Source organism: Ornithorhynchus anatinus, chromosome 19 (genome assembly GCF_004115215.2).
Source record: "Ornithorhynchus anatinus isolate Pmale09 chromosome 19, mOrnAna1.pri.v4, whole genome shotgun sequence".
Lineage (NCBI taxonomy): Eukaryota > Metazoa > Chordata > Mammalia > Monotremata > Ornithorhynchidae > Ornithorhynchus > Ornithorhynchus anatinus.
The window spans coordinates 6,286,301-6,307,625 of NC_041746.1; the positions used below are offsets into that span (position 1 = coordinate 6,286,301).

The 21,325-nt window shown below is 39.1% G+C and overlaps 1 protein-coding gene across 2 annotated transcripts in view; it reads left to right on the plus strand.

Annotated features, from left to right (window-relative positions):
* The window catches only part of WDR26 (WD repeat domain 26), a 40,531-nt gene that overhangs the window by 16,755 nt on the left and 2,451 nt on the right, over positions 1-21,325 (plus strand). The window contains exons 7-14 of one of the 2 annotated variants that reach the window (XM_029047598.2): positions 3,739-3,877; positions 9,480-9,620; positions 11,718-11,837; positions 12,755-12,900; positions 13,164-13,242; positions 13,517-13,646; positions 16,625-16,810; positions 18,974-19,699. In XM_029047598.2, the coding sequence (XP_028903431.1) occupies positions 3,739-3,877; positions 9,480-9,620; positions 11,718-11,837; positions 12,755-12,900; positions 13,164-13,242; positions 13,517-13,646; positions 16,625-16,810; positions 18,974-18,999 (967 nt within the window). In that variant the 3' untranslated portion in view covers positions 19,000-19,699. Of the gene's footprint in view, positions 1-3,738; positions 3,878-9,479; positions 9,621-11,717; positions 11,838-12,754; positions 12,901-13,163; positions 13,243-13,516; positions 13,647-16,624; positions 16,811-18,973; positions 19,700-21,325 lie in introns of those variants that run through there. The other variant, XM_029047597.2, reaches the window with a different exon arrangement.

Genomic DNA, 21,325 nt, shown 5'->3' on the forward strand with positions numbered 1-21,325 from the left:
TTTGCCTTTTCAAACTAACCAGGAAAGACCTGAAATTGAAGCAAATAGATTAAATTACTCCTGCTCTCTAGCAGGCTGGTCAGAGGGAAGGTAGGTGGTCCTGAATTCTTACTGAACAGCCAGAGAAGTTATAAAAAGAGAATTTTAAAGTATATTTTGAAGTGTTAGACTTCAAGTGTGTATTAACCTAGCATAGAAAAAATATTTTTTTAGAGGGGGAGATAACTTCGTCAAAGACCTTGTCTAGTTTGAAAGTCTATGTATTTGTCAGTGCTTTGCATACAGCAAGCTCTCAATAAATATGACTGAATTGAATGAGTATGTCTCAACAATCTCTATTGAGTACTTTCTGGGTACAAAGCACTGTACTGGAAGCATATAAGAGAAGTAGATGATCTGATCCCTCCCTTTAAGAAACTTACAATCCAATATGGGAAAAAATTAGATTGTCCTAATTGACAAATATACCATAGTTAGGAGTGGGAGAATCACAATAGTTAGAAAAGTGAATTAATAAATATGAATCTTGAGGTCACTGATTTGGAATGACTGGGAAGTTGAGGAAAGTATCAGGGAATACCACATAAAGGAGGTAGGTTTTTTGGGGGCGGGGGGTTAGTTATTTGGGTAGGGGAGAGTTGGAGCAGAAAATATGGTCTTGAAGTTCAGTAAAAAGGAGTTATTGGGAAGTGTGATCTTCAAGAGTGAGGGGCAATTTGGATGTATACTTGAGGATCATAGAGCATTAGCTGAGAATTAGTCTTGGAGAAAGATGGGTTGAGGCAGCTAGGTAGCTCATGAAGAGCCTTGAACCTTTCTGTTTTATATGAAAAGTCATTTGAAGACTTTTGAGGAAAGGAATGATGTGTTCCTTTGAGCTTCGTTAAAAGAGTAAAGTGAGAAATAGCTAGGGGTAGGGACACAAAGAGGCTACCTCAGAGGTCCAGCTAAGAGGCAGTGAAGGCTTGTATGAGGGTAGCGGTTGTCAGAATGGAGAAGCAGCAGTTCCATGAAATATATCTTGAAGATGACAATTGAGGTAACCCAAAGGTGGCATTACTGTAGCAAGCTGATGCGACAAGATGGATGGTGGTGTTAGAGATTAATGATGGAAAATTAAGAGGAAGAAAGATTTTTAGAAGGGAAGGTGAGTTCAGTTTTGGGTCCTCTTACATTTCAGGTATCAGTGGATCATCCTAATGATAGCCTAGAAGCAGGCAGTAATGCAGCATTGAACAGCAGTTGGGAGATCCAGAAATGTAGATTTGGAAGTGTTCTGCATAAAGGGATGTGTTAAGTCTGTATTTTCTGGGTTCATCAAGTGTTAGTCCTCACAGGTTGAAAATCTGATTTATCCATCCTGACAACAGCCCTAAACCTAAATGGTAAACTAGTCTAGAAACAGCCCGCGTCTCCTTCTGGGTGTTGTTGCTGGCATATGTAGAAGCAGTGTGGCCTAATGGCTAGAGTGCATCCTGGGAATCGGAAGGACCTGGGTTCTAATAATCCCGGCTCCACCACTTGTCTGCTGTGTGAATATGGGCAAGTCATTCAACTTCTCTGTGTGCCAGATACCTCATCTGTAAAATGGGGACTGAGATTATGACCCCCTGCAAGCATCGGGTACTGGGTCCAGCTCTGCACACAGTAAGCTCTAAATAAATATGATTGAATAATTCGCTGGTATCTATCACAGCACTTAATATAGTGCTTGGCACATAGCAACTCAACAAATACAACTATTATTATTATTGTTGTTGTTGTTGTTTTTTATATTTATGCGACTCCCCAGTGAACAACTGGAAGATTAGTCCCAGCAGCCTGGGCTTGAGTCAGCACTATAGCTGCATCCTGGGGTGCCTCCCATCTCTGGCCTGAAATTCCTGGGGTTCCCAGATGTGACTTGTTTTTCATTTCAATGTTCTTCATCTTCAGTCAATCAAATGTATTGTGTGTTTACTGTGAGCAGAGCACTGTAGTAAATGCTTGAGACAGTATTCCATAATGGAATTGGTTGGAGACATTCCCTTCAACTACAGGAAAGAGGTTTTCCTGCTCATAACTTGACAGTTTCAGTGAATAATGGTGACAGGTAAAATTTAAAAGCTTTGACTATTTGGGAACATTGTATTCAATCTGGGAAACTTCATATGAGGGGAATATTAATGTTTTAATATGTTAAATGTAAAACTCCTTGCAAGCAAACATGAAAACTGCTTTCTTAGGAGACTTTAGAGGGTAATTTTACAAACTGAGTAGTGCTTCATTTCCTTGATTAAGGAAGTGAAGTGATGTTGATGGCCATGACTCTTTGACTAACACATCAGTGACATTCAGTATTGGAATGATGCCTACATTCCAGTCTGGGAGCCCTGTAATTTTGTTTATGAATCAACCCATAATATTTTGCCACCTTTTTGAAACACTTCCTGCTATTAATGATTGACATTTATTTGTGAATCATTATGCTAAGTATGCCCTTGGCACATGTTGGATGTGCTTTTTAAAATATAATTGGTAGGTGTGTTATTGCTACACTTTGAATTGTCTACATAGGGGAAAAATACTTCTGAAGTGATTGATAGATGCTAACATAAATCTCAAAGTTTTAATTGAAGAATGTATCAAAATTGGTGTGGTGATATTCTATATTTTTATTAATGTAAGGTCTGTAGTGCTTGTCTACATCAGAAGAACTACAATTCTTTGTTTAAAAACCACATGGTGGCTGTTTAAAGCAGCTTCTAAATTCCTGCTTAAGGCTCAGAATACTTTTTTTTCCCTCTTAAAACATGAGTCCCTCGGACTGCTTTTTTTGTGATATTTATATTTTCATGGCAGATGTAAAGATTTCTAAACCTGTTGATCTTTCCAACTAGTTTTTGTGTTAAAATGATAGTCATAGGTCTCTAATTCAGATCATGGAAATTTAGATGGTATATTCAAACCTTTGCAATTAAAAAAATACAAGCAGTGCTATTCTGTGAATTCATTTTTGAGCAGCGACTAGCCAGTAGGGTCTTACTTTCTTTTGAATTTAGTTTTCATTGCTTTAGCTGCTCCTTTGGAGTAATTGCAAAAGGGGCAGTTTAGAAATAGCATATCTAATCTGGTAAACAGATAAATTTGTTTTACACACACATTCTCTAGGTGTAGTGTTTCTTAAAACCATTTTTTTTCTATCTTGAATTTAATAAACAGTGGGTTGTTCAACGTTGTCTGCAGAGTCAGTGTTTGGGTGTTTGTTTTTCCCCAAGACATTCTCTGTATTTGTGTTCAATCTAGTTTGGATGTAAAATTTAACTAAATGTTGCTTTTCAAAAGCTGTTATGCAACTTTATCCCAATCATTTAAGTAATCTTAGTTCACCTAAGGCCCTGATAAGCAAATGTTGTTAGCCTGATTCATACTTAGCCAGTTGAAAAGGAATTTAGTCTTGTGCAGATTAAATGCTTGGTTTAGATCTATTTTAATCAAGGGGCCATCTTTAAAAATCTGCTTCAGAAAGCATCTCTAGGTAAACTCTAACTTAGGGTAAAGTTCAAGTAACTGATTTTCTTGGAGACACCTGCATTGTTCAAGTGTAAATATTGTTTGCTTGGTATGCAGTTAGCAGCTCTCTGCTTCCCCCCAGAGAGGTGACATTTCTCCATGTTTATTATAAAAAGATGTTTGTAATCAAGTACTATTTCTTATTTGCTTTTGTGACTCTTGGTTTCACTTTGTCTTTTTCTTTAGGAAACAGTTTCCATGTTATACACAGCAAATACTCACAGAGCACTGTAATGAAGTGTGGTTCTGTAAATTCTCAAATGATGGCACTAAACTAGCAACAGGATCAAAGGATACAACTGTTATTATATGGCAGGTTGATCCGGTAAGTTGTCCAATACTGATTTTTAGATTTTTATTTAATAAACCCAAGGTCCTTTTTAGGGGTTTTATTAGTCCTTGCATACCTCCATTGTATAATATAATATTATTTTTAAACCACACTTCCTTTCTCCAGAGCCTCACCTCTATTACCACCTCTTTTACTCCCTTATACAGAATTTGTTAAAATTTAACCCCTTTTGCCATCTTAATGCAAGTTCTGATTAGTCCATGGTAGGTTAGGAAGGCTTTATTGCATCAACCTTCTGTTTTCAACTTATTGCCGTGGTGTGACTTGTGAAATTACACACAAACTTTGGCAAAACATTTCAGGTTTCTGGATTCATTTCTCTGTGATTACTAGGAGAAGAAGGATCTGGTCTCAGGGCAGACCTTTGCGCCCTTCTCTAAACACTAGATGTGCGGTGCGTATCTTTACTTTTTTTTTTTTTTTTAGTCAGTCAACAAGTATTTATTGAACATGCAGGGTACATAAACAAAGTCCCTGCATTCGAGAAGCTTGCAGACTAGTGTGTAAAATGGGAAATATATATATTTATATATATGACAAATATGCCATTTCAGGGGTACATTAAAGCGAAGAGGTTCATTCAGTCGCATTGGGTTCTTACTGGGTGCAGAGCACTGTACTGAGCGCTTGAGGTGAATTGAAGGTCCGTTAATATTAATCAGTGAGAACTTCATGCGGGAGATGGGCTTTAAATTAAACTTAAGGGAAGGTTGTGGTTCAGCAAACAGGTGGGAAGAAATAGTTACATGCATGCATGCTTGGTACAAGTTGAACAGAGACTCCAGGCGGAGGAATAACTGAGGTTAAGGTGTGATGAGAAGGCAAGCATGTCTGTTTTCAAGTTTTGGGCTTGAAAAGCCAATTGGACTGGAGACCCTTGAAGGTGGTAGTTAAGAGTTTATATTTTAAAGTTTGAAATAGCATAGTGACATATTGACAGGCCAGACCAAGGTAATGTTAGCAGTAGACTGTAGTATATTGTGAACATACCGTATGAGAGGCAGTGTGGAAGTAGCACGGTGTAGCAGATAGAGTACAGGCCTGGGAGTCAGAAGGTCATGGGTTCTAATCTCGGTTCTGCCACTTGTCTGCTGTGTGACCTTGGGCAACTTACATCACTTCTCTGGGCCTCAGTTACCTCATCTGTAAAATGGGGATTGAGAATATGAGCCCCATGTGGGACAGGGACTGTGTCCAACCCATTCTGCTTGTATCCACCCCAGCGCTTACTACAATTTCTGGCACATAGTTAAGCCCTTAACAAATACATAATTGTTATTATAATGGAAAGAGCACAGGACTGGGAGTCAGGAGACCTGAGTTCTGTTCCCGGCTCTGTCACTTGCCTGCTGAGGGAATTTAAGCAAATCAGCCACACTCATATTTATTGAGCACTTACTGTGTGCAGAACACTATACTAAGCGCTTGGGTGAGTACAGTACAACAGAATTATCAGGCATGTTCCCTGTACAATATGAGCTTACAGTCTAGAGGGGGAGACAGTCATTAATATGAATAAATAATTTGTAGTAATTTAAAGATACGTACACAAGTGCTCTGGGTGAGGGGTGGGACGAATATCTAGTCTCCAAAGAGAGCTTAGAACAGTGCTTGGCACATAGTAAGCACTTAATAAATACCATAATAATTATTACTGGCATAGATTGAAGTGCATAGATGATGCAGAAGGGAGAGCGAGCTGGGAAAAAGCGGGCTTAATGAAGGAAGGTCTTTTGGAGGAGATGTGACCTTAGTAAGGTGTGCAAGGTGGAAAAGACATACTTTCCAAATCAGTTCAGAGTCCAGAAGTCTAACTGATATAGAGTTCTAGCTTTCAGTGAATAGTAGTAATGGTACTTTATTAGGCAGTTCTTATGTGCAGACCTCTGTATTAAGCACTGGGAAGGAATACATATGTGGGAATTAAACAAGGTCCCTGTCCCTCCGGGGGTTTTATCAGTCAATGATATTTGAGTGCTTATTGTGTACAAAGCATTCATTCATTCATTCAATAGTATTTATTGAGCGCTTACTATGTGCAGAGCACTGTACTAAGTGCTTGGGATGAACAAGTCGGCAACAGATAGAGACAGTCCCTGCCGTTTGATGGGCTTACAGTCTAATCGGGGGAGACGGACAGACAAGAACGATGGCACTAAACAGCGTCAAGGGGAAGAACATCTCGTAAAAACAATGGCAACTAAATAGAATCAAGGCGATGTACAGTTCATTAACAAAATAAATAGGGTAACGAAAATATATACAGTTGAGCGGACGAGTACAGTGCTGTGGGGATGGGAAGGGAGAGGTGGAGGAGCAGAGGGAAAAGGGGAAAAAGAGGGTTAAGCTGCGGAGAGGTAAAGGGGGGGTGGCAGAGGGAGTAGAGGGAGAAGAGGAGCTCAGTCTGGGAACGCCTCTTGGAGGAGGTGAGTTTTAAAGCACTGTACTAAGCGCTCGGGAAAAGTACAGTAAATTTGGTAGACACAACCCCTGCCCAGAATGAGCTTTAAGTTTCATCTAAGAAGCTTGGTTAAAGTATAAGGGTACCCTGATGAACACTCTTAAATTATTTCATGGAAGTGAAGTGAAAAACACCAAAGGAAGTGTAGTTTCTCAGAGGAAATAATGCAAAGTACATTAATGTGATCCCAAGATCCCAAAATAGTATAAATTAAGCATTGATTAAAAAACACAATTATAATATCGTTGACCTTCAGTTAGAAAATGAAGCTGACAGAGCCGACATCTGTGAACCTGAGTGACTTTTGAGAGAAAACCTCTTGCACACATGCCCACCTATTCCATGAAAATACAGTAGTGTGCCTTTTGTGGCCCCCTGCTGTTTAGTTGAACATTGCTTAGACGCCAGCAGCTCGGGGGAGAAGTGTATACTGCTGCCAACAGGACATGTGCTTGAGTTGGTGTCTAGACCTTTTACACACATTGTGAGATGGCTGAAAAGCTGTTTGTGGTTCCAGAACAAAATAACTCTGAGACCTCAACAGCAGTAGACACCCCTCTACCCTCACCCATTTGGTAAACTGTGGCTATTATTGGCATAGTCTGGAAGGGCTGAAGTGGTTTTCTCATCAAAAACCAAAGGAAAAGCAAACGGACACGAAGGACAACAACAAAAAAGAAAATATAATTGACCTTGCACAACCAGGCAGCCTAGAGTTGGAAAACAGCAAGAGCATCCAGGCAGGGCATACTTCGATTAGCACTGTAAATATGTACAAATATATTTCAGAACAACCTGTTAAGACCATGGCCATTTCAGTTCATGTTGCTTTGTCTGGTGCAATTTGTTATAAGCGCTATTTGGTTAACTTGGTTTTTTGTAAGCTAGAAAGAGAAAATCTGTGTAGAATGCTTTTAATGACATTTCTCAACATGCTGTACCTGAGCATGTGATAAACGAAAAATGCCTTGCCCAGCAACAGCAGAAATGGAGGCAAGTGGATGAATCAATTTAAGGGTATTAAGCACTTACCGTATGCAGAACACAGTGCTGAGTGTTTGGGAGAGTGCCATGCAAAGAGTAGGTATAAATGATCCCGCCCACAAGAGCTTAAAATAAAATAAACTACAAGTGGAAATGTATATAAATGCTGTGGGGCTGGAGGTGGGGGGAGCGGGGGACTATCAAAGTACGAAGGAACGGAGCCAAGTGCTTAGGTAGAAGACAGGGAAATGAGGGCTTAATTGGGGACGGCCTTTTGGAGAAGGTGTGATTTTAGTAGGGTTTGAAGATGGGGAGCAAGGTGGTTTGTTGGATAAGAAAGGAGAGGGTGTGGCAAGCCAGAGGGAGGAATTGGACAAGAGGTCGGCAGCAAGAAAAACAAGGCTGAGGTACAGTGAGAAGGTTGGTGTTAGGGGAAGAGAGTATGCAGGCTGGGTTGTAGGAGAGGGAGAGCTCACTGAGTCCTTTAATGGTCTAGCGTGACAAGAGCATGAGGGAGGGCTGACACTTAACACACTCTTGCAAAAAGTGGCAGCACTTAGTTACCCCATGTTTTAAAACTTTAATATTTCACAGTGTAGGTGCATATATTTGGAATCTTAGACATTTTTCCCCTATCAACCTCTATATTCAAGTTTTTTGAATTTCAGTAGTGTTGTTTGTAGATGTTTAAGCTCTGTATAAAGCATGCATGATCTTATTTTGGCTGTGGAGTAGTCATGTGATTTTTTTTTTTTTCTAGACCTGTTAACATCCTTCTGTTATGTTAGTGTAGAGCTATGGCTTCATTTGGAGAGGGTGCTTTTAGCAAGTGAGCGATGCTAATTTCAACTTCATTCAAAATGTTGGCATTTCAACATTTCAAAGGAAGCCTCTCTGCCAGGTGGAAAAAGGATGAAAACTGAAAAGGGGCAGGAAGAATGGAGACCATGTTTTTAAGCATCTCAGGGAAGTACATGAAGAAGGATCCTTCGTTTTATTGTATAAAATCTCAGATGATTTTTTTTTTCAACAGTAGACAACTGTCAGAAAACTGTCCTGTTTGACAGAATTGTTTTCCTGACCCTGCTCAATCAAATCATATCAGATTTATTTTAGTGGCTTTGGACTACTGAATTCAGATGTATCAGTTTTTGGCTTGAGCTATTGCCTGCTAATAGCATCTTGGTTTAGTAGTGTAAACAAATTCATTGTGGGAAGGAAGTTATTTGAAACCTTAATTTAACTTAGCATTTCATTGTTATGGCATTGAAGAATGTGCAGGATCTTAAAGCAGATAGAAATGGGTTATCAAAATATATGGAACATTTAACTAACTGCATAACTTCAACCTCCCAAATCAGCTTATGCTAAGGAGCTAAGGGAAGTCAGATTTTGACCTTAAAATCACATTTCTCCTTTTGTTTCCTTTCTGATAGGGCTTCCCCATATTTTCTGGTTGTTATTGAGACTCTTGGATGCATTTGCTATTTGCAGTCACTCATGTTCTCCATCTTGTTCCATTATGAGGGATTGCATTGCTGGGTGTGGAGTAGAGTCAGTCTGTGTGTTGCGTACAATTGAAAATTTTAGTGGGCCCAAAGTGTATATGTAGGGTGTTTTTTGTGTGGAGGCCTGGCCTGGAAGAATTATGAATAAAGGGGTCCTCATCAGTTTCTAAAATCCAATTTTGTGTATGGCCACTCTGTAGATCATAAAGTTGAAGATATTGTCTGAGAACCTGAAGATAATATACCCTGGAATTACTATTTTAATTATGAACATGCTATTTAGAAACTGCAAAGAATTGAGCAAATTTATTATATTGGTTAAATGTCATAACATTTTTTTCTTAAATTGACCAGTGACTTGGTGTGGGCCTGTGTGAGTGTCTTAAAAAACCTCTTCTAGTCCCTCAGGTACATAACTTGATCTTGAAAATGTCAGTTTTGTGACTGATGAGCTTTTTGGAAGTGATGTGTTGCTCAGTTGGAAGAGTGCTGAAAGTCAGGTTAGACTTCTCTCATGTTAAAATGTACTAACAAAAGTACACCTTGTTTCTTGGCGGTTTAAGCTGTCATTCTGCAGAATAGTGGCACTAAATTCTAAAGTTGTGAGTATGTTGTTTTTCAGGATACACACCAGCTAAAACTGCTCAAGACGTTAGAAGGACATGCGTATGGTGTTTCTTACATTGCTTGGAGTCCGGATGACAACTATCTGGTTGCCTGCGGCCCCGATGACTGCTCTGAGCTCTGGCTCTGGAATGTACAAGTAAGCAGCAATTCCATTCTATCCTCTTCTGAACTCAGAGAGCCATTTGATAGCCATGTAGATACCACACTAGCTGTGAAAATTAACTCTCCATGAAACTTTGTCTCTAGTCATCGCTGGATTGACCCAGAGTGAGGTTATTTTAGCAAATTATCAGGGACCGTGTCTTCTACCATCATTGGCCTCTCCCTAGGGCTTAGTGCTCTGCATGGTGTGAACAGGTCAAATGTACTGATCGAAGTAAACTGTTCGCGGTTTTTTCTTAGCTGTGATGAGAATCTGACAATTTAATGAAACTCGTAAGGAACTGAGTGTTGCAGTCAAGGCCATTTATGGTAACATTGTAGTATACAAAGCTGCTTCTTTGGGATGAATGATGCTCTTCAGTCAAAACATGAAGATTGAGCAAGAATGTGGTTGAAGTTTTGTGAAGGATGCCCTGAAATTGTTGAAGATGGTGACTGTATCCCTGTTAGATCATGTGGCATCTTTTTGGTGACCCTATGTTAAGAAACTTGTGTAGTGCTTGAGGAGTGTGTGTGTTTACGCCCACATGCCAGTTGATGTCAGCAGACAGATTGACAGGTTAAGTCCTTTCAATCCTTGTGGTGGTTCTGACTGTGGAATTTCATGAAGGCCATGTCTTTATGCAGACCAATTGGCTCTGCTTTGTGGAGCCTTGTCTTGTTATATAAAGTGTGTCCAAGACACTGTTGAAGTAGTTTCACTGCCTCTGTGGGATTCACTCCGTGTCTGTGATGATGGAGTCATTGTTTGCTCTTCAGTAGAGGTGGTATACTTCGTTTGGAGACACGTCTATGATTTCAGTGGTGTGTACAAGAGGCAGTCTACGTAGCCTAGAGTGTAGGCAGACTTGCAAACCCCATGACTTGTTTCATATTTCTTAATTTGATTTGCATTTTGTAAGGTGAGCTTCTTTTTGTCTCAGAATTGTTTTGGGGCTACAAGGAGGCATTTGTGCATTTCTGGTTTTGCTGCAGGTAACTTAGCTCTTGAATCGGAGTTACTTTCATCAAAACGGTCTTGTGACAAAATGAAGTATGAATTAGAGAAGGGAGAGGCTTGGAGGCAGGGAGATCAGATTTTATTTCTGAGTAGAGGACAGCCTCTACCCTTAAGCTTGTGATAAGGGTCAGCATTGGATATTCACTTACTTAGGGTTAAAGCAAGAGCTGTTTCTGTTTACATGGTTATGAGCAGCTAAGTTTTCATTTCCTAAATGATAAGGAAGTAACAGTGATTTGATAAAGAATTTGGGGAAAAATTAAGTAGCTCTTTTGGAATCTTTTAAAGAGTAGCTGCTTAACTGTTCCAGTGCTCATTATTTTTGACTTCCTCTGAATCCAGTTCTCCAATAGGAAAATTCTGAGCACTAATCACAGTGACACTCTAAATATGATTGTATTTTTTTTCCTAAAGATCATATAGTCTGAAATGTTAAACTTTTTAAATAGCATGTTTCTGGTCTCTCTCATTTTATTTCCTCTCTCCTTGGACATGTCATAGCGTCAGTTGACATAGTAACATTGTATGTCACTTAGGGAACCCATTAGCTGCACACACCCTCTGGTGGCTGCTTCAGTGACCTCTGGAGCAAGGTAACTGCCAACTATTCTACATCCCTAAATTCTTAAAGGAAAGGTGTGAGGAAGTAATATTTCAAAGGATTGAAATTGGCCTGGAAGGCAAAGCCTGAAAAGTGTTCTGATGCCATTTCATTCGGAAGAATAATTTCAGGGTGTGTATTTAAAATGCTCTCAAATTTTATCAGATAATATTCTTTAGTGTTGGGTGAGTTACCATTTTTGTTTAAATGAAGTTGGATAAGAACTATTCCTTAGGGACTTAGGTGCCTGCAAGTCAGTGGTTAGCACCAAAAGTTAATGTTTAAGATGAAAGTTTACTTCCTCTGTAGCCATTACAATTTTTAATTCCAAGGAAATCATTCGAGTAATTAGAAACATAATTCCCGAAACACAAACTAGTAGGTAGATATGACTTTTTTTAAATAAGGAAAAACTATTTTATTCTAGGATTTTTTTTTTTTTTAATTTCCCCCCCCCCCCACCACCATAGACTGGAGAGCTAAGGACAAAGATGAGCCAGTCTCACGAAGACAGTTTAACCAGTGTGGCTTGGAATCCAGATGGGAAACGTTTTGTAACTGGAGGGCAGCGTGGACAGTTCTATCAGTGTGTAAGTACTTAACACTTGTGCCTCTCAAGGTCACTCGTCAGGAAGATAGTTGCAGTTTTTGCCAACTAAATAAAGTAGAACCTTCTGATAATCAGGAGTGGATGTGGATTAAAAGAACTACTTTCTCAATTCATGAGGAAAGCTTTTAAGGGAATCATCCCAGGTACACAGGGAAGTAAATAGCTCCGATGTAATCATTTCTCTTTGCCTCAACCATAATACTTATATATAATTCAAGGCCTCTGAATTTAAGCAAAATGTGGCACAAAAGGATAAATGTATTTGCTAAACAACATTATGTTGTGTAATAAAAAGATTTTAAATTTTATTTCCTTTGGGTACTTAAGTCAACTGAATTTGATGTAGACTGGAGACTTCTTAGATAATGTTATGCATATTACTGCAACTTTGGTGTTCTAAGCAGTAATTAGGGTAAAATGCCTACTTTATAGATAGTAAAACCCATTGGAATCTTTTTTTGTGCAAGTAGAAACTCCACAGATTTTTCTTTCTAATTTGGGTATTTAAAAGTTTCTAGTTTATCAGACTAACTTGGAAGATGCTTTTTTTGTGTCCTATTTCTCTAGTAGTAGGTAGAATGTGACATAATGGACCATAAAATATGTAAACTCTAGAAATTCATATATTTCCCACTTAAACCACATTTAAAAGCTATCATTTAAACTCTTTCTTAAACTAGAAAGTAAAGTTGTTCTTAAATGAGCCACTCAGAGGTGACTGCCATACTTCCCTCCATTCCTCCCAAATACTAGGTTAAGTGGGAAACACCATTTCAGGAGCCCAAGTAATTAGTTAATGTTAAAATTATTAATGTTAGTAAAAGTAATCTGGATTTTTTTGGAAAGCTGTGGTAAAACATTGGTCATTCCAAGCAATTGTAATTTTTTCCTGTATAGGATTTAGATGGTAATCTCCTTGACTCCTGGGAAGGAGTGAGAGTGCAATGTCTTTGGTGTTTGAGTGATGGGAAGACAGTTCTGGCATCAGATACACACCAGCGCATTCGGGGTTATAACTTCGAGGACCTTACAGATAGGAACATGTAAGTGTTTTCAATAAATGTGTTTATATTATCTTATTTGTGTAAGTATTCACGTAACACAGGTTACTCTGGCTATATTTATCAGAACTCACATTCTTTGTAGTTAGTACACAGAAGATAAAATCGGATCTGCTGTCCCATGATGATAACCTTTAAATGATTCCAGTAGTTGCAGACTGAATTATGTTCTCTCAGCTAGAAATGATTGTTCCCCAATTCACAACAAATTCAGTAACATTTGTGATGTTTTCTTCTGATTACAGAGTACAAGAAGATCACCCTATTATGTCATTTACTATTTCAAAAAATGGCCGATTAGCTTTGTTAAATGTAGCAACTCAGGTAAGAGTAAATATTATTTTAAAAAGACACTGAACTATTTCTCCAGTGGTTGGAATTTTGAGGTCCTTTGTTTGGGACTAGAAATACTTGCACCATGTTTTGTGTACTATTTAAAGAATGTAATGTGGTTTGTGAATTTGTAAACCCAGACTAGAAGCTCAAGGACCAGTTTCACCAGCCAAGTAAAATACCTTTCTAAAAGTTAAAAAAAAAAAAAAAAATACTAAAGGTGAGGACTTTAAATTCAACAAACTTTTATTTTTTTTGTTTCCAGGGAGTTCATTTATGGGACTTGCAAGACAGAGTTTTAGTGAGAAAGTATCAAGGTGTTACACAAGGGTTTTACACAATTCACTCGTGTTTTGGAGGCCATAATGAAGACTTCATCGCTAGTGGCAGTGAAGGTAACTGTGTGATTGCAGATGCTGTATTTCAAAGCTTCAGTGATTAAAAAAAAAAACAACTTTTTTTTCCCCCCCTCAAATTGAATTGGTGATTTCTACTGTAATAGGAATCATAGTAGACCACCAAGATGAATGGACTTGTAAGTGGTATTTCCCAGGCTGTGAGAGTTTTCTGGTTGAGCTGTTTTTTGACTTCTGAATATTAGAAATTAATCAAATTTACTATACCTCTTTGGGGGTGAGTTCAGGTGCTGGCCCTAGATCATGATTAATTTATCCTTTCTGATGGCTGTGCCATTTTTTTTAGTGGGGGGAGGGCAGCAATTGATGCTTTTCAGAAGTACTTGGGGATCTAAGAATTCTAGGGTAATTGGCATGTCATGTTACGTGTACTAATTCAGTCAGGCAGTTACCCATTAGGAAAAGGAACTGTTGAAAGATATTGCCACGTTAGTGTATTTAAGGCATACTTTTAAACATTTTTTTCCCTAAAATTACCGTTAGAGATTATTTAGTTTGATATTTCCCTTGACTTTACAGGTGCTTTTAAATCTGCTAGTGCAGTGACCAATTAGGCAAGCCGAAATGGGCTTTCATTAAGGTTGTGCCTGTCCCTTTTTGTTGATTCTTGCTACTTTGTGGACTGAAGTGCCCTGGTTGCCCAGTGATTCATGTATGGCTTTATTACAATCTCTTCCAAAGCTATTTTTAATGAGAAAATATCAAGATGTTCTACCCAGACTTTCTTATGCATAGGAATCAAAGTGTGAACCAGATCCAATTAATCCTCTCGACTAATGGAAATAGTATAATCCAATAGTAAATGTTGGTTTTTTATCAAATAAGCTGACTGCTCTGAGTTGATGTAAGCCAACTTCAACTGTTACCGGTTCTGGGTTTTGAAAAGTATTTAAGTTCTGTAAGTTGGATGCCTCCAAGATCCCTACTGTTAGGGAAAAAATCTTCTAGGTACCTCTCTTGATTAATGCCTATACCCTTGAAAACATCACCATTTAGATTTAATAAAATTTAGATTAAATATTAGCAGGTGGCTCCAGTCCTTAGCCTTTGGGACAAGGGGTTGCCAGCTGAATCCTGTTGATCCTTTCCCACATTGGTAGAACAGCTACAGTTTATCAGCTGTGTACCTTCTGTGTGGCCTTGGACACGATGCTTAGCTTCCCTGTGCCTCGGCTTCCTAACCTGTAAAATGGGTATTAACCACTCTCCCTCTCCTTACACGTGAGCTCCATGTGGGACAGGGACTGTGTCCTCTTTGACTGTACAGTGCTTGGCACGTAGTAAGCATTTAACAAATACCACAATTATTAGCCACTTAAGCCATGCGGCAAAAATGATCCTTACCCTTGAGGAATTTTCTGCCAAAAGACAAGGTGGATAGAGCGGGCACAGCTACCTAAAGTAAATTAAATTGACTTTTCCATTTTGATATTTGGGGCCAGAAAATGGTGTGAATTTTTGGAATTGTATCTTGACATAAGAAAGGATAAGCTGTGGGCTTGTGTATTTCTTCTCTTATTCCTTCAGATGCCATTCATTATTGGGTAAATGGATTTTAAGAAAAAGAAGAGTGGTTTGTCAGACAAGAAGTAGGAATCATTCAAGGCTAAAATTATTTTGGCCCACTGCTTGAATGACCTGTCTCATTTAAAACTCCCCATTGATTCCCAATTCTTGTCCATATCCAACTCAAGCCTCTTTGCCAGGTTGCTTATATGTACCTAAATCACCTCCCTTGTGTCTCCCCTCAGTCTCCCAGCCCATTATTCTGGCCAAGTTTGCTTTACAATTGGACCATATACTCTTATCTTGGCACTTTTTTCCAGGCCAGGAAGATAAAATATACAGATATCAGTACTCTAAAGACTGTCTTTCTCCAGTATTGGGATTTCATCTCTGAAAGGCAAAAGGTCTCTGACTTCAATTTTAGAAGATAAATTACAGGTGTGAAGCCTGGATTACCTCTTGGGGTTTGGTGGAAGTTAGTTGAGTCAGTTAATGGTGCAGGTTTGGATGAAGAAATAATTTGGGAGATTAATTTGAACCCCTCAATTGTGTGTGAGCTCCTTGTGGGCAGGGACTGTCTCTCTTTATTGCTGTATTGTACTTTCCCAAGTACTTAGTACAGTGCTCTCTTTGCACACAGTAGGTGCTCAATATATTCAATTTCATGAATGAGTGAATGTGTGAATGAGAGATTTAAATCTGACTGGAAAGTTTCAGGATAAAGTAGAATGGGCTTGTGTGATTTCCCACCAATCTATGAAGAAGTTTTAGTATTTGCAACCAAGCTAGTAGGAACTCACTGGGATCAATCTAAGTTTGTTGAGGGTAGGGAAGAGATGTATTTAAAAAGGATGAAAATAGGTCAGTTAAAGGAAGGCTCTTTCTCTGTAGAATGCGTAATTTTTATTTTTTTTTGACCAATTTAACTTATGATATAATTACTTTAAAAAATCTTTCTTGAAAATGGTTTTTATCTTGGTAACATTTTGAAAACATTGTGTCTTCAAGGATCTTGGAAATCACAAATTGTGCACTGGTGTTTTTTGGGGTTTTTTTCTGAGTCCCACCTTGACACATAAAAAGTATAGTATGGCTAGATAGACAAATGGAAGACCATTTACACAGGAACTCTGGGTTTATCACACTAGGCCCATTTTAGCACCCATGCACTGATAAAAATTAAATATAAAAACCAAATGCAATCAAATCATTGGAGGCTAGTTGGTCTGTGTGATTTCCTTCACAGTGGGCAAAATGATGTTGGACTCTTTTTTTTTTTTTTTTTCCTTCCCTCTCCCTCCTTCCATTCCCCCCTTGGAAAATATTTCCCAAACTTCAGTCACAATTCTCTATTTTTAAAACTGTTGCTAATCTAAATCTAAATGAAAAGACAGGTGGTGACACTTGATGCATGCAGGCTCATCCTCCTCTGAACTGCTGTCTTTATTCAGATCATAAAGTATACATCTGGCACAAACGTAGTGAGCTGCCAATTGCAGAGCTGACTGGGCACACACGTACAGTTAACTGTGTGAGCTGGAACCCACAGATCCCATCCATGATGGCCAGCGCCTCCGACGACGGCACTGTTAGAATATGGGGACCAGCACCTTTTGTAGACAACCAGGATATTGAAGGTAACACAACTTAAAAACGCTATTGGTTGTTCCCAGTTTTCAATAAATTGGGGCAAAATTGGAGTCCTGTGACTTGTCTGCCATTTATGTTTAAACCGTATGACTATATTCTGTCAGTGTTCCCCCTTCCTCCTGTTTGAGCACTAATGGATTGGGAATGTCACCTGCTCATCTCAAATCTTGGACCAATCTTTGATAGGTGCAGGGAGAAAGTCCTGGCACAAGCAAGAAAGATCTAGTGGTTTTTGGAGTTGGTTTTTTTTTTATTGTTTCTCATTTTCCTCAACAAAGTTTTTGAAGACAAATTTAATGTTAGCAGCTCCGTTTTTATTAAGATGCTGCCATACTGTATTACACAAGTTGGTGTGTTCTAATGGGGTATATGTCATTTACCAGATTAAATGATAAGCAGCAACATTCTGTAACAGCATTGAAAGGTTTCTGGTGACCTACTCAAGGTGGGCATTTAGAAATCATACTTTGCTAACATCCATTTTGATGCCAGTTATATGCTTGCCTGGGCAAGGCCCAGACAAAATAGGTAGAGCTAAAATCTTGATGTGAAAATCCAAAAAAGCGGACTGGAAAACTATTCATCAGCCACATAAGTCTATCATTAAATTGGCAACAGCAGACCCATGTGGTCTTAGGAAATCTTTCCAAAAGGTTTTATAAATGAAAAACCTGAAAGAGGGTGGGGTGGATAGAAAGTGAGGTTAAAAAAAAAAAAGAATGCAAGAAGAAAAGCTATTTTTTTTCCTTCTTCCACTCCTCCCCGCTGCAAAAAAATGCTGATAATCCAGTGAATACTGATAATAGTCAACAAAGAACAAACTTCTCAGATCAAGTATTGGCAAGTAAACATAAGAAATATCCTCTGGGGCTCAAAGATTGATTCCATCCAGGATTCAGTCAAGAGAGTGGCAGAGGAAGCTTGGAGGCACAGTATACCCTCCTTGGCATCCAACCTCGTGGTTTAGGTGGACCTTCTAATGTCCATAACCTTTTTTTCTTTAACTCAAGCTGAATTTACCTTCCATAAATATATCTAAATCTTTCTTGAATTTGTTGATGCATTCCTTTCTGTACAACAACCCTTGGCAATAAAATCCAAGACGTACTACCTGTTGGGAGAAAGTGTTTCCTTTCACTCTCTTGAACCTACCACCTTTAAACTTCAGTGGATGCTCTCTGATCTAAAAATGTGGAACTCTGTGAGCAAAACGTTTGTGCTTACCTCATCCATCCCTTTCATGATTATGTAGATTTTAATCATGTCCTTCCTCAGCTTTCATTTTTTCTGTTCCAAAGAGCCCTAAGTTTTCCCACCTATTTTATGGAAGCTTCTCCAGTCCCCAGACCACCTTGGCTTCCCTTCTTGGAACCATCGTCTCTTCCTAAAATGTGGCAACCGGAACTGCATGCCACATTGCAGGTGTGGTGTAACATGGATGCTGTGGGGGGGAGTGTATGTAGCTTCCAGGGGGAGCTACAGCTGTGCAGGTGCCTGCTCATCGGCTTGTGGGATGTTGCAAGAGTTCTGGAGCCTGACACCACTGTCCCAGCCCTCCACCAGCCCCCTGGGTCCTTTGAAAATGGGAGCAAGCAGCTGAGAGTGGTGGAGGGCATGCAGCTCGATAGTTTGGTTTCTGGATGGGCACTCTGGCCATGAGAAAGCAGCTACCTTCCAGAAGCTATAAACACCAAGCGGGTAGGGGGTATCAGTGCTCCTGGTGCAAGAATGCCAGTCTTCATTAATTCATCTGGATGACCTCTCTGGAAAGTTCAGGCTCCTCTTTGCTACATTCTGGAGATTTGGCCTGTATCATCTGGGTAACAGCATTTAGACAATGGAAGAGGTGCAATAGAACCACCAAGATGACTTTTTCTTTTTTAAGCCATTTGGGTATTGCAGAATTACAGGAATGACTCTTGTTGGGTGTATTTGAACAGATGTGTGACTGTGTGTCTTCCAAACTCCTACCCTGAATTTCAACCCAAGACCTGTTGTAGAGGGATCATATTCCGGCACTGTCATCATATGCACTGTCATTGCATTTTGTAGTACCTCAAGATTACTATTGACACTTCTAACCAAACCTCTTTTTTTTTTTTCTTCTTCCCCTCTTTTCTGAATACATATTTCACCTTGTCTTCACTCAGAGGAATGCAGTAGCATGGATAGTTGATGGCGAATTCGGAACAGACGACTTCTGTTTAACTTAAAATTAGTCGTATTTTAAATGGCTTGGGATTTGGTGCAAACAAACATGATTGATAGCTGGACAGACATGCTCGTCATGAAAAAAAAGAACCATTTCTGAAGCCCGATTGGGGCCAAACATTTACCACCTTGCTTCATAGTAACCAGTTGAGATGAAGCACGTCGTTAGAACGTTGTTGGACACCGTGTTGAATTACCCCCCCATCGGTTGTGAAGAACTGTGCTACATTCAGGCTACCCATTGAACTCAGTATATATATTTTTTCCCTCCTGCCTTTTTGTCTGGCAGGCTACCATTCTTGTTGCTCTTCTGTGTAATGAAGTTTAAATGCTTGTTTGGAAAACTTTATTTAACAGTTTAGAAGGCTTGATAGAAAGAGTGCTTTAGTCTGAAGAGTATACATTGGATAGGAAAGTATTTCCTTCTCTTGTTTCTCTGAATCTCTCCGCCTTATTTAGCTTGAGATCTTTGCAGCTTGGTTCATGGATTCTAGCCTTGCCCGTTGCGCAGTATCTACTGCTCCAGATGATAAACCAGTGAACTATGTCAAAAGCACTCAATATCACATTTGACAAAAAGTTTTGTACTTTTCACATTGCTTGTTGCCCCTTAAAAGGGTTAACAGCACAATTTTTTTTAAATAAATTAAGAAGTATTTATAGGATTAAAGTGACTTCATTTGTATACATTTGGAACTTAAACCAGCTTAAAAAGTGTCATCTACAATTTAGATATGCAGTATAACTAATGCTCTTCTGGAGTACCATACAAGACCCGGTCAGAAGCAGTGCTTGGAAAGACTTTTACACAGGCAATTCAGAGTTGTTGGTTTTTTTGGTGGGTTTTTTTTTTTATTTTGATGATTTTTGTTTAACAAACCTCATCCTTCATCAATGAAATTGGAGAGTTAAAAAATACCCCAAAATGTACTACTATGAGGAAATTCGGGGGACAGTCAGTTTGGAGTTAACAGAAACACATGTTTTGATTAGTCATCACTCAACTCATTCTTTCAAACACTAGAACAGATTTGAACCAGGGACTATTACAAATAATTACAATTATACCTACACTGAATTTATAGCCTCACCTGGTTCCTCTTAGCCTTCGTACATGTAGCTGCATTTTCCTTAACACTTTGACCAACAGGAACACACAGCTCTTGAGACTATTCCTTTTTAGGTTGACATTTTAAATATATACTGGGCTTCTTGCCAAACTGGTGCTCTGGATAATCTTTACTACCCCCTCCCCCTATATCCCCCTCCCCTCCCAACCACCACCACCTTTCACATATATATATATATATATATATATATATATATATATATATATGAAATTGATTTCCCTAGTGGAAAAGTCTTATTGTTTTGAGTATTTCACATTTCTTAAAATAAACCAAGCTTAGTATTGTGTGCTCTGTACCCTTAATAGTGGTGTACAACACACACTTCCTTAAGATACTTCCTTCATCTTCTCTCTCTCTCTCTCTCTCTCTCTCCCCCCCTTCCCCCCACCGTTCTGGTAGAGGTTGTTTTAGAGCGAAGGTGTGGGGGATTTAGGCCAGAGCAGAAGATCGTAGTACACTGGAAAAAGGGTAACTGGTCAGGGTTTGGCTGGGAATTGAGCTCATACTAAAACCAGCTAAATCTTCACAAGCCCTAGCATGGATAGGTCTTCTCCAGGATCCACGTGAAGCACAGGTCATGGATAGCTGGATGCCAATGATACTGGAAAAAGTTATAGGCAAGGTGGAGAGAGAAGTGAGAAACACAACTGGCCTTTAACTGGATTCTCCCAGAGTTTATAGTAAAAGAGAAGCTGATGGATCCTAGGCAACAGATTCCAATTTAAAGAGCGTCTTGATGTCTGTGTATTATAATTTACAGAGATCACCACTTAAACAAAAAATTCCTGTCTTTTAGCAGCCTCTAGCTTTAAAATGAGAACTATGTTTCCAACATCATTATCTTAATCATTTCTCTAAACTGACTTAAAATTTTGAAATATAAACACGAATAAACAACTTCATTGGAAATGGCAACAACTTCTCTTTACCTCAGAACCATTAAGAATATTTGTGTGGAGTGACTTCTTTTGTCCTCCAAGTGGCTCGGTGTTTCCTCTGGTAAAATCTGCAGGCAGTTGAAATTCCAGTGTTTACAAACTTAGTAAGTGAGCTTTGTGGTGCACTTGAATTGGCATCTCAGTGAGTGTTCCAGGGCAATCTGTAACTCTGTTTCCCTCTCCTTCACCCAATCACCCCACACAGTTTCTGAATTTGCAAAGT